At 39.5% G+C, this 13406-nt stretch overlaps 1 protein-coding gene across 4 annotated transcripts in view; it reads left to right on the top strand.

Moving 5' to 3' along the window:
* Positions 1-12221, top strand: part of EXOC6 (exocyst complex component 6) — a gene marked incomplete at its 5' end in the record, with an annotated part of 206896 nt that extends 194675 nt beyond the window's left edge. For all 4 annotated transcript variants that reach the window (XM_081236720.1, XM_081236719.1, XM_081236718.1 and 1 more), the window contains 2 exons: positions 9713-9825; positions 10943-12221. In XM_081236720.1, coding sequence (XP_081092846.1) covers positions 9713-9825; positions 10943-11075 — 246 coding nt within the window. In that variant the 3' untranslated portion in view covers positions 11076-12221. The remainder of the gene's footprint in view (positions 1-9712; positions 9826-10942) is intronic.
* Positions 12222-13406: the final 1185 nt, after the last annotated feature.

Genomic DNA, 13406 nt, shown 5'->3' with positions numbered 1-13406 from the left:
TCAGCATACTGTGAAACATACTATGATAGAGATTTGTGGAGGGGGCTCTGAGGACACACGAAAGAGGAACAGCTAACGCTTAGTGGTCTGGGGAGACTTCCTGAGAGAGGCGAATCCAGATTTAAGTTTTATGGGATAAGTAAGAGTTACCTGGGTGAAGAAGGAGGGGAAGGGGACTCAGAGAAGAAAATGACAATGTCCTGGGGCATCATCACGGTTTGTAAGAGAACTATGAGTAGTTCCTTGTTTAGGAGCTTAAATTCCAAGGCAGGAGAGGAAGCCAAAAAGTCATTTTGCATGTCATGTTAAGGAGCTTGAACTTTATCTTGTAGGAGCTGGGAAGCCACTGAAAGTTTTAAGCAAGTGAATGGTATGATAAGACTTGTATTTTAGCTGCATCTCTCTGGCAGCAGTGTGGAGGTTGATGGATCCTGGCGTATTAGAAGGAGAAGCAGAGGGGATAGGCAAGACCAAAGGCCCCATTGGAGAGAGTATGATATCTAATCTAGGACAGTAGTAGTAGTAGTAGTAGTGGTGGTGGAAGGTAGGTAGCAAGTGAATTCAAGAAATATTTAGGAAAAAAAATTTAGGAAGTTAAATTGACACAATTTGGCAATAAGTAAGATGCAGGAGTTGTGAGAGAGAAGAGTCAAAGCAACCTGAATCCAGGTTTCTGGTTTGGGTAATTAGGTAAGTGCTAGCACTCAGTGTGTGACTCGCCTTACAGTATGAGGCAGCTGAATCAGGTACTCATGGCTGAAGAAAAACAAGCCACATATACATGTAAAGGTATCATAAAAACCAAAATCACATTCAGCTATTTGAGGTAAATCTACTTGAGCAAAATACCTGAAATGTTCTCTTCTGTTTGGATAGTTACAAGGTTTTTCGTGTTTTAGAAATAGAGGATGAAAAAATTCTTTCTTTGGTGGCTCTGGTTGGGGTCGGGGAGCACTGAGCCGTATGGCACGTGGGATCTTAGTTCCCCAATCAGGGATAGAGAACCCGCACCCCCTGCAGTGGGAGCGTGGAGTCTTAACCACTGGACCGCCAGGGCAGTCCCCCCAAATTATTGATAATAATTTATTAATATATTCTGCATTCATAAATAACTTTTAGAAAACTTTAGTTACACATCTTTTATTATTTGGGTTTAAATACATAATATAAATATTTTAAACCCCAATTGCCAAAAGAATTATTTAAAATTCAGCTATATAATGTGCTAATATTCTTACATTACTAAATGGAGAGTCAAAAGATCCTCTTAAAAGTTTCTGTAACAAATTCTACTCCTAGATATATACCCAAGAGAAATAAAAACACATGTCCACACAAAAACTTGTTCATAGCAGTTGTTATTCATAATAGCCCCCAAATGGGAATAACCCAAATGTCCACTAACTGATCAATGGATAAACAAATGTGGTATATCCATATAATGGAATGTTATTTGGCAGTAAAGATGAAGTCCTGATGCCTGCTACAACATGGCTGAACCTTGAAAACATTATGTTAAGTGAAAGAAGCCAGACACAAAAAACCACATGTTACATGACTCCAGTTTCGAAAGTGACTGCTAATGGGTATGGGTATTCTTCTGCGGGATAAAAATGTTCTCAAATTGATTGAGATAGTTGCAGAATTCTGTGAATGTACTCAAGACCATTGATTTGTATACTTTAAATGGATAAATTGAATGGTATGTGAAATATATCTCAAAACTGTTAAAAAAATTTTTTTAAGGTTATATAACAAAAAATAGGAGTTTCTTTTTTTTTCTTTTTTGCGGTACGCGGGCCTCTCACTGCTGTAGCCTCTCCCGTTGTGGAGCACAGGCTCCGGACGCGCAGGCTCAGCGGCCACGGCTCAGGGGCCCAGCCGCTCCACGGCATGTGGGATCTTCCTGGACCGGGGCATGAACCCGTGTCCCCTGCATCAGCAGGCGGACTCTCAACCACTGCGCCACCAGGGAGGCCCAAAAATAGGAGTTTAATTATATTAAAATTATAAAAGCAAAAATAGAGAAAAATTGTTATAACTACCAAAAACAGGAAGGTAGTATAAGTAAGGTAAATCCTCATATATGGTAACTGCAACATGATAAATAAAAACTAGAAAAATAAGCATATTTAGAGATACTGAGGTAATCACCAGTATTAAAACAGAAAGAGTTAACATGATTGCTTCTGAGAATGGAAAGGGTAGGGTAATGGACTGTTGGTTTTCATGACATGCCCCATTTGATTATTAACCATGTATTACTTGATAAAATTAATTTTAATAAAGAGGAACTTCCCTAGTGGCTTAATGGTTAAGAACCTGCCGGCCGATGCAGGGGGCACGGGTTCGATCCCTGGTCCAGGAAGATCCCACGTGCTGCGGAGTAACTAAGCCTGTGTGTCACAACTACTGAGGCTGCGCTGTAGAGCCCACAAGCCACAACTACTGAAGCCAGCATGCCTATAGCCTGTGCTTCACAACAAGAGAAGCTACTGCAATGAGAAGCTCACGCACCACAACGAAGAGTAGCCCCCACTCGCTGCAACTAGAAAAAGCCTGCATGCAGTAACGAAGACCCAACGCAGCCAAAAGTAAATAAATAAATAAATACCTCTTTCCTTAAAAAAAATTTTTTTAATAAAGAATAAATTTCCACATAAAATTGTACACGTATATGTATCTGCATGGTCTTTTAGCCATGGTAGTGACCAAGAAATTCAAGGTAAAGCAAATATAGATGTGTATAAATCTGATGATATAAATTCTTTTTGCCTCTTTTTTCCCCCCAAATTCCAAACTCACCTAGTAGTTATTTAGGACTATTACATGGCTTACCATCAAAAATACTTTAAGAACATTCTACTTCTGCTGTGTGCAGTTCACCTGAATTAAGTGACTTGAAGAGATGAATGCCTTTAAGCCACAATGTGCTCAGAGCTTGCTTCTGATCCTCACATAGGTGGGAGTGGAAAGGCTGGCTGAGAGCGGGTTTGGCAGATGGGACGTTTAAAGAGGGCAGGCACCGGTTAGGGGTCAGGTGTACCAGAGAGCCAAAAGGCAGCAGGAGGGCAATTAACACCTGAGGGCAAAAAGTGAGGTGAGTGGAAGCACATTACTGCTTCTTTACAGTTTTTGCCCAAGCCCTTTCTAACTGCTACTGAAAATTCTCTTCCATGCTGCATGTGGAATTTTCCAAATATGTTTTCAAATAGCTGGAAAAGGGTAAAGCCAAGTGCTTTAAAAAGTAGATGGAGGGGGCCTTCCCTGGTGGCGCAGTGGTTGAGAATCCACCTGCCAATGCAGGGGACACGGGTTCGAGCCCTGGTCCGGGAAGATCCCACATGCCGCGGGGCATCTAAGCCCGTGCGCCACAACTACTGAGTCTGCACTCTAGAGCCCGCGAGCCACAACTGCTGAGCCCGCATGCCACATCTACTGAAGCCCACACACCTAGAGCCCATGCTCCACAACGAGAGAAGCCACTGCAAGGAGAAGCCCACACACCGCAACGAAGAGCGGCCCCTGCTCGCCACAACTAGAGAAAGCCCGGGCAGAGCAACAAAGACCCAACGCAACCAAAAATAAATAAAAATTTTAAAAAATAAATTAATTAATTAAAAAAAAAAGAGTAGATGGAGGGATTTCCCTGGTGGCACAATGGTTAAGAATCCACCTGCCAATGCAGGGGACACAGATTTGAGCCCTGGTCCGGGAAGATCCCACATGCCGCAGAGCAACTAAGCCTGTGTTCCACAACTGCTGAGCCTGTGCTCTAGAGACCACAAGCCACAACTGCTGAGCCCGCGTGCCACAACTACTGAAGCCCACACACCTAGAGCCCATGCTCCACAACGAGAGAAGCCACCGCAGTGAGAAGCCCGTGCACCACAACGAAGACCCCCGCTCACTGCAACTAGAGAAAGCCCACGCGCAGCAACAGAGACCCAATGCAGCTAAAAATAAATAAATAAATAAATAAATTTATTTAAAAAAAAGCATATAGAGCTCGTCATTTGATTTCAACATCTATTTAGAAAAAGGACTTGTATTTCCCCCCATTGTGGCCAATTTAATAAGACCCATTTTTCTTGAATCCCCAGTGCCTAATTACTCATATTTCTTCCTTAAAGCTACATTCTGATTTAGGATTTTTGTTGTTGTTAAAATCTCTGAAGCACTTTAGGAACCCTTGCTTTGGCTTTGTTTTTTGGAGGCAAAGGAAAAATGATCTCCTGGTTTACTTTTGGAATCTGCAAAGCAACTTTGAGGTCCCCCAGGTGGATTTAGTGTTTGGAAAGGGGAATTTGGGGGACTAAAGTTGACCCTGAGCCCCCAGGTCACTGTTCACATTTACAAAAGCAAACCTGGTATCCCCAATTGCTTTTCTCTTGAGGTTGGCTTAACTTTATTTATCTTCTGCCTTGGGTCACTGCCCCTGAGGTGCTTCAAAAGCAAAACCCAAAAGACCCAAAACAAAGAAAGCTAAACCAGATTCAAGGAAAAAATGACCTGGCGCTCTGGGTTCACTTTTACAAAAGCAAAAAGTCACTTCAAGAGTTTCATAGAATGGTTTAAAGTCGGCCTAGATTCATTGTGTCAGTTGTGCAAAGTGATCTCAACAGGTCTGAGACCCCAAGTTTCTTGGGTGTAGATTTCGAGTGCGACTTAGGATGAGAAGCTGTCAGCAAGCTAAATGCCTTGACACAGACTAATTCAGTGATTCTTCCGTGATTCAACTATTTTGAGGATATAAATGGACCACCCATGCAACCATTTCTTTCCTTAAGCTGAATCTTTTTGTTTGCTGGACACACACAGGGGTGGCTGAGGAAGTGAAACATACAACTCACTTTAAAAAGTTGGCATAAATCCCACCTTACATTATTAGATTAGTTATGAAGGGTGTTTTTGAATCCTTGGTGAAAAAAAAAGGTTGCTAATTTTAGGTAATCTTAAAAATCATGATGAAATAGAACTGAGGCACATTATTTTGCTATTCATTTTTATATGATCCATACTTTGCTGACTTCCCTAAAGGATTTAAGGTGGAATTACTTTACTTGACTATTGGAACAAACCCATTTTTAGAACTTAATACCAATTTTCATTTTAATATGCCTGACTTTATCCTCTAATAAGTAATTGTAAAATTGCTTTTGGATAATCTAGGGGAGATTTTGTTTTTGTTCATGTTTGGTCTACATCTTTGGATTTCAGGTATATGTGTTAACTAATAAATTCACCTGTTGAGACCATGTCTTACAGTTTATTTCTAAGACTGAGGGAGGTTTTGTATGATTAATAACAAATGTATTATTTGTTTACTGCCATCTGAAGAAAGCAAAACTTGAGATAGAGAAGTAAGGTTTTCCATAATTTAAATATTAAGGACCTAGTACATCCTGTGGAACCTCACCGAATGTGAGAGGCAGTCCCCAAGGCAATGACTGTGTGGAGTGAAGAGGAGTGTCAGTGGCTGTACCTGGTGCCACTCCAGTTTCCGCATCCCTTCCCGTCACACTCTGGCTCCAGAGCAGTCACGTTCTTTTAAAACAATCCCAGAGACCTGGGATCATGCTTCTTGGTCGAAATAGGCATAGGTAGCAACCTATAGAAATGGACTCATTCCGTAAATCTGGCCTGGCATAGTGTTAGGTAGGACCCAGGAATAACGTCCTAGTTTTGTGTTACATCTTTCATGTCAGTATAACTGTACTTTAAAAAGTGAAAAGGATCTTATAATTGTTATGGATGGAAGGACACTGGTAGACCATTCAGAAATATTACTGCTCTTTCTCTAAGAAGATCATTTACCTCAATTAACATTAGACCCAATGCCTTATCATAAGGGTATCCCTCTTTATCAAGCCCCAGGGAAAGCCTGGGAAAGGTGGAAGTCAGTTGACTACATTCACTAGCCCTAGTTTGCCTGCTGGCCAACTTTGGCCTTTTTCTAGAGCTGTCTTCATAAACCGAAATTGTCTGTAGGGTGCTCATTTTTTGTACTCATGAAGCCTAAGAAAAAAGCTCCTAAGTAACTTGGAATAGTGGTCTGGTATCATCAGTCAGGGAGTGATATTTCTTGAATATCTACTGAGAGGTTACGCTCTGCTGGACATACTTTATGAGTTTGCCTGCCAGCTCCGTGAAGTTTGTTTCTGTTTACTTATTAAATGTGGTTTATGCATTTGAAAAATCCTTATGATGCCGAAAGCTCCGCTTCTCTGCACTGGTGTCAAATCTCAGAGACAGAGTTTTGGGTGAAGTAGAAAAGGACAGCTTTATTGCTTTGCCAGGCAAAGGGGGACACAGCAGGCTCCTGCCTCAAAAAACTGTGTCCCAACCCCAGAGAATTTGATGAAGGGTTTTATAACAGTGGTTCAAGGATGGGGTCTCTGACAAGATTAAGGTATGTGCAGGGCCTGCCCTCCTTTCATCTGTCTCAGGTGGTCTCAGGTGGTCTCCTAATCTCGAGGAGAGTCTCTGCTCCCTTTAATCAGGTGGTTTCTTGGCTGCTCCTCCCTTGATTAGCAGCTGTTCACATCTACCCTTTGGAACTCAGAGAAGGTCATGGAGGCTGGAGTTTTGCCTACAAGAATTGGGGGACAAAAGAAGACTCTTGTGCCTAGGAGCCCCACAGGGCCCTGTCACTTACACACGTGGAAATGAGAAATCAGAATATGAGATCAGCATGCTTGCTAGGCCTTATCATTCCTCTCCACCCACATCCATGTATCCTTTGGGGCATGGACACTGAAATGGTGCTCAAGTCTATAGCCACTGGATTCATGGCCTGAGAATACAGAGCAAGCAGTGTTAGCTCCTATGTAAATCAGTTTCTATCTTACTTAATGTTAAATTGACAGTAGCTTCCTCATGTGTTACTCTAGTTTAAGCTACTAAGATTGTGTGTGAATCGTTTTTTTCTTTATAATTTCTTCATGTTAACATAAAAATTACTTGTTTCCTTATTAGCTCTGCCTCCCCACTTTCCCCACTTACAGCGGAAACTCTTTGAGGACAGGGACTTTGTCTCATTCAATACTGTATCTCTGGTGCCTAGCACAGTAGTTTGCACGTTGTAGGTGGGCAGTCAATATTTGTTGAATGAGTAAGTAAATCTTACCTTCCTTAGCCCTTTTATCCACCTTGGCAATGCATTCCTTAACCATTAGTGTGCAAATTTATGCAGATTTCCATTGATATCTACAAGTTAACTATGCACTGTATGTATTTCTATAAAGTATTAGTGTAAATTTGAAAGCATGTGGATTAGACTTGTCTACAGATGGGCAGTTAGGTTAAATTTTGTGGTTCCTGTAATTTCTAGCAATAAGAAATTTGCATATGAGTGTCAGACCATACATGAAAAAAGTAAGCGTAATATTTCTTTATCTAGGAAAGTCTGTTTCTGTGCTGTAAAAGAACCATTTCTATACTCACAGCTGGAGTTGGTGTAGGTTTTAAATTCATTAAATGGGCTCCTCCTTTCCCACCTGGGGGTAGATCAGCCCTTATTTTAAGGCCTCTTCTTCCAGGTCCCAAAGGTCATGTTGCTCTTGCCTTTGGAAAGAAAGGGAATTTGCAGCCAGTACATTATTAAGTGGTTGCTTTTTGCTGACTGTGCGCATGCCCACACACACTTGAGCTAACACATACGTATACCTGGAAGAGGACTCCTTCAAAATGAGGCTTTTATTTTGAATGAGGAGAATTCATTATTGAAATTTATTGGAAAAAAATATACATATATGTATGTAAACCTTATTTCTAACTCTAAAGTTAATACATGCCCATTGTAGAATATTATGAAAATAAAGAAGACAATAAGTTACCCATAATCCCACCACACAAATTACAACTCTTCTTAACATTTTCTCAACTTTTTTTCCACTCTCTTTTGATGGGTTTTTATGTAATTTTAGTAGTAATATTTATCATAAACTTCTTCCCAAGCTATTTAAAATTCTATGTAAGCATCAATTTGAATAACCACATGATACTTGTCTTACATCTGATAGATACACCTCACTACTTAACCATTGTCTTAATACTGAGATTTAAGCTGTTTTCAGTGGGGTTTTTTTCTTCTTCAATTTTTGGTAACACAAATAACATTTTTGAGATTAATATATTTGTTCATAAGTTTATATCTACCTTTATTATTGTCTACTGAAGTTAGATTCCTAGAAGTAGGATTACTGAGTCAAAGGGGATGGCCATTTTTATAAGGTTCTTAAATACATACTGCAAATTCACATTCCAGAGAAGTTATACTAATTTACATTTTCACTGCAGAGTGTAGAAAGTAACTTTTCCTCCTTGTGAAAGAAGGGGAAAATGTACTTGTTGCTAAGCAAGAGTCAAAAATTGCACAGAACTTGAAATATGTTCCCTTTTCTTTTTAAGACTGTGTTCTTTTAACATTGTCTCAGTGTAGTTTCTGTACCAGTGTTTTAACTTTTGGTATGGCTGGTATGGCCTAGAATGTTGTCCGAAAGAAAATAGTGTGGCTTTTAATATTAGTAGTAAATATTTTCATTATAGAATTTTCTGCTTTGTACAAGAAAGTCTCTATTAGTAGCCGTATATTGGATGGGAAGAGTCAAACAAGTCCATTATCTTCCTAAGGAAGAGCTAGTTTCTTGTAACTTTCTTGTAACTTTCTGTAGGTTTTAACCACCCCAGAAATTTTATCCCTCTCAGAGCCAGTGGGTTGGCTCACATATCCTATGAGTAAATACAAATACTTGCTTCATTTGAAAGCAAAACCAACACACCCCTTACTTATAAAGTGAGCTAAAACAAAAAGAAAAAGTAATATAAAAACCGAAGGAAGGTAGTAAGTAAAGCATTTATCTTTCTGAAACAATTCAAATGGGGATAGGAAGTTGGTTTTAAATGGCTTAAAGGGGATTAGGGTTTTAAATTTGGATAAGGAGTTTGGTGCTTTGGTTTAGGCACTTCATTGCTTTTAAAAGATTACTTCCATATTTGACAACAATTCTAACTGGAGATTATAGAGCAAATAGTCAATTTTAAAACACTACGGAAAACAAGAAGGTTTCCTTTTTGTTGTTGTTTGTTTATACAAAATGATTGCCTAGAGTTAACAGGCTGAGTCCTGAAGGCCTCATTTCATAACACTACTGAGGATCTATCACCAGGGAGAATCCAGAAGAGGTTGTTTAATGCACTTCATTGAGATTATCTGAGCTTTTCGGTTTAAATTACTTTGGGAAAAGTCTAGGTGCAAATGACTTCTTTGAAAGGTAAACATACTTAACCTCTTTTTTTTAAAAAAGGTTCAATTTAAGTTCTTTAAAATTCTTCAGTTAGTAGCAGCAACCCTCATTAATTAAATTTGAGTATGAACTGAATAATGTATAAAGATTAAACCTCTGTACCTCACTACGTGTTAATATAATTATATAACTGTTTTCATTATTTTACAATTATTTGAAAATGCAATTAAGTATTTTATTAGAAAGGCAAGGCCTGACAATGTTAGTAATTTGAAAAGTGAAAAGATATTATACACTGTTGGTTATAAAATATAGTTAATGAACTTTTAAAAATGAGATTCCTTATTCTGTTCCATCTGAGAAGCAGGTCATATTAAAATGGATCAAGAGTAACATATACTTTATGTATTAGCTGTGGATAAATAGTCAAAAGTTGCTTTAACATTTTTCCCCGTCTTCCTCAGCTCCTTGACCTGTTTATGGTTTGGGATTGGTCTACTTATCTAGCTGATTATGGTCAGCCAGCTTCTAAGTACCTTCGGGTGAATCCAAACACAGCCCTTACTCTTTTGGAGAAGTGAGTATATTCTGCAAACATTTTTGCATACCATTTTAGCATTTTGTGATTCAGTGATAATTGAAGAACTAGACATTTTTATCAAAAGAGAAATGTCTATATGGAACTTAAAAGTTCAGTTCATTTTAATGATCAAAACATAAGCCTCTTTCTTTCTCGCCTTCAGTGTTGTGTAATTTTATATGAGATTTGTTTATGTTGATACAAACAAAACATTTTTCCTATTGTATCCTCAATATCTGACCTAACTGGCTTTAGAAATACGTTTACTGCAGATAAGTGAGAATTGGAACTTTTTTTTTTTAAATACTGTAACACAGGAAAGAAAGTATTTTGTAAAACGTAGTTAGGGATTGGAATGTTTGCCACCAGTGCCGTCTAGATCCTACCATGATGGGCTTGGATTCTTTACAGGTAGAGAGGTATGCGTTTCGAAAAAATGATATTATAAAACTGAAGTAACAGAACACTTACTGGTGTGTCTTGTCCAATTAAAAGTAAAACAAGTGTAGGTGTTACTTTTCCTTCTTTTATGTGGCAGGTTTTCTTTTCACTCTACCATATTTCATTTTAAGCATCACTATTAAAATTTTCAATTTTTGAATTAAAAGTGTATATTGTTTTCCCACATTTCAAAATATCTGTGGTGTATTTGATTTGAGAGGACATAGGAACTGTTTTAAATAAATGTAATCTTGTTTTACAATGCCATGAAACACCACTGAGGCAAACAAATTACTGCTTTAAATTTTCTAATGTTATTTTTCCTTTCACCTTGTCTTGCTATGAGTGTGATTTGCAGAGTCCATAGAGGGTATGTATTTTAGCATACTTTATGGAATGATATTAGAAAATAGCATCGCGTAAGAAAACTTGCTTTAGATTTACATACTAATGCAAAAAACACCACTTGATATAAAATGCAAAATAAAGCTGCTAATATTTTGTGTGGTTGCTTTCTCTGTAATTCTATTAGTAGTACCTATTTTCTTTGAAGTATATTTTTCAAGCATAGAATTAGTGTGAGATAATCCAGAGCATGCCAAGATATTTCACTTGTGACAGTATAGCTTTTAATTTCCTTTTACTAAGCTTCTTCATTCACGTATATTCCTAGGATGAAGGATACTAGCAAAAAGAACAATATATTTGCTCAATTCAGGAAGAATGATCGAGACAAACAGAAGTTGATAGAGACAGTTGTGAAGCAGCTGAGAAGTTTGGTGAATGGTATGTCCCAGCACACATAAACTTCACATTGCTTGCACTCAGTGACACCAAATCCATGGTGTCTCAACATTGATCTCTAACAGGCACTGGTCATGATACAGAAAGTTGTTTGCAGAATTCAAAAATACAGTAGAGAAAAGACACTGATGAGAGAGCTTAAACAAGAAAGAATTATAAATATCATTTGTATGGATTTTTAAATAACTGAATAATATTTTATATATGGAAAACCTGACATTAATTTTTTTTCACTTCTAGGGAATAAAGGCAAAACTAATATATAAATCAGGTCAAAAATGGTCTATGAAACTGATTGTGTAAATACATTAGAAGAACTTACGCCTCTATATATTGGTGTTTTTTCTACTTAGACTTGAATGGTTTTTCTGTTTTGTTTGTTTGTTTGTTTTCCAGTATCTGGTTTTGGAATGAAATTATGTCTGATCTTTCACTGTCATTTTCTGACTTTTAGCTTTAATTTTCACCTCAATATTATTTAAATAGACTAAAATTTCTAATTCTGCTGATTTCGAGGGAGGAAATATAAATCTTTAAAAGTCCCTGAAATCAAACTTAATTTAACCCAATAAGAATTTGAATTATTTTGTTCTACTTGGGTGGTTTAATTTAATCTGAATATGAAGAAAAGGAATTTGATTTTCTAAAGATGCAAGGTGTTTCTGTTCAGCAGGGTTAATATTTCTAACTATAGTGTTTGTAGCTGGCCCCATTTATTTGGTTTGGTTTGGTTCAAGTTAGAAGGACAGAAACTAAGTGGGGCTAACCACTTCAGGTGCCGCTTGTGCTAGGAGCGATGTGTTCCTACACACAGAAGTTACCACAGGGGTCAGGTTACTTTCTTCAAAGAGCAGACTCAGTACCCTGTCCTCACTGTGGAAACAAGCCAAACCAAATGAACTCTGGAAAACCTAAAATGAATGTACGTTTTACTGTGTAAAGTACTGTGGTCCAGATGGTAATAACAATCTGATCCTTACTTTCTCTTCATTGTATTTAAGCTGAATAATCCTTTTGCATTTTCAGGATTTATGCCTGTAAGAAACTTTTATTTGACTCTGTATAAAGTAAGTGTAAAGAATTATATGTACATTTCTTGATTTTGTGATTAAATATTAAAAAGGTTGAGCAAGTTGTTGGAAATTCAATGATATTGCATCTATTTAGAACTTCCTGACTTAAAACAACTGCTTTCTTCAGAAGGGCTATTATTCCCTAGTTATTGGAATGGGAGTGTCACCAAAACAAAGAAAATAAGCCTTTATTCCCTTGACCGTCTCTTATCCTAAAGTATTCAACGTTTTAAAAAATATGACATGGAAAATATGGTAATTACAGGCACAATACAATCTGGAAGTTACCAGAGAAGCCGTGAGCTGATAGTTCTCTTTGAGGACTGGAACGTAGTGGCCCTCCAGTGCCTTACCCAGCTCTCCAGGTCACCAGGGATGTCTCCCTGGCTTGGGATGAGGCGTCCCCAGATTCGGAGAGACGCCGCCTTTGTACTGCTTGGAGCAGACCACTGTGGGTCCTCAGCGGTGATGGTCTTGAGGAGTTTGCTTTACTGTTCGCAGGAAAACAAGCACCCTGCACACACACACACACACACACACACACACACACACACACCCCGCACCCCTCGCGTTGCGCTGTAGGGACTGGGACGCCCGAGTCCTGGGGCATTTCGGGTCCCACAAAAAGCCCCAAGAAGCAATCATGTAGAATGATGGGGTGGGAAGGATACGAAGGGGGAGGGGACAGTGAATTTGGTCCTCGAGCCCCGAAAGGCGCCGGGGGATATCTGCTCCTCGTGGGATTAGGGGGTCTCCGTGAAGCTTTGAGAAGCAGTGACACTACCATCTTTTGAAGGATTCTGGAAGTGGTAGATCAGAGACCTCGAAGGGGTGGGGACGTCGAGATTCTCAACCCCGGCCATCAGGGCTTGCGATGCCAAGGTAGGCATCGAAGACCGCAGTTTCCCTGAAACAGAAGCAGAGCAAAGGGGAGAACCCCCAGCCCTTTAGGCTTGGAGTGCCGGGAGGGGAAGGGGCACCTGGAAGTTCGAGGGTGGGGATCCCAGAGAGAGCCCGCATTAGCTCCGTGCGCTTGGTCAGTCCACCCGCCGAGCTCCTGCTGGGAGCCGGGAGGTTCTTGGCGCGAAACTGCAGGCCCCGCCCGAGGATCTGCGCGGGGGTACGGCCCCCGGCTTAGCCATAGCGCCGCAGCGGCTGCCACTCCCCCACTTCAACCCCTCGGAGAGCGCGCCGCTGCCCACCGCCTCCAATCATTACTCTGCGTGGAGCGCTTTAAATATGCAGAGGCGGGTCACGTCG

This window comes from Mesoplodon bidens (genome assembly GCF_964165515.1).
Source record: "Mesoplodon bidens genome assembly, chromosome: 1".
Classification (NCBI taxonomy): Eukaryota; Metazoa; Chordata; class Mammalia; order Artiodactyla; family Ziphiidae; genus Mesoplodon; species Mesoplodon bidens.
This window is presented reverse-complemented; position numbering and strand designations above follow the sequence as displayed.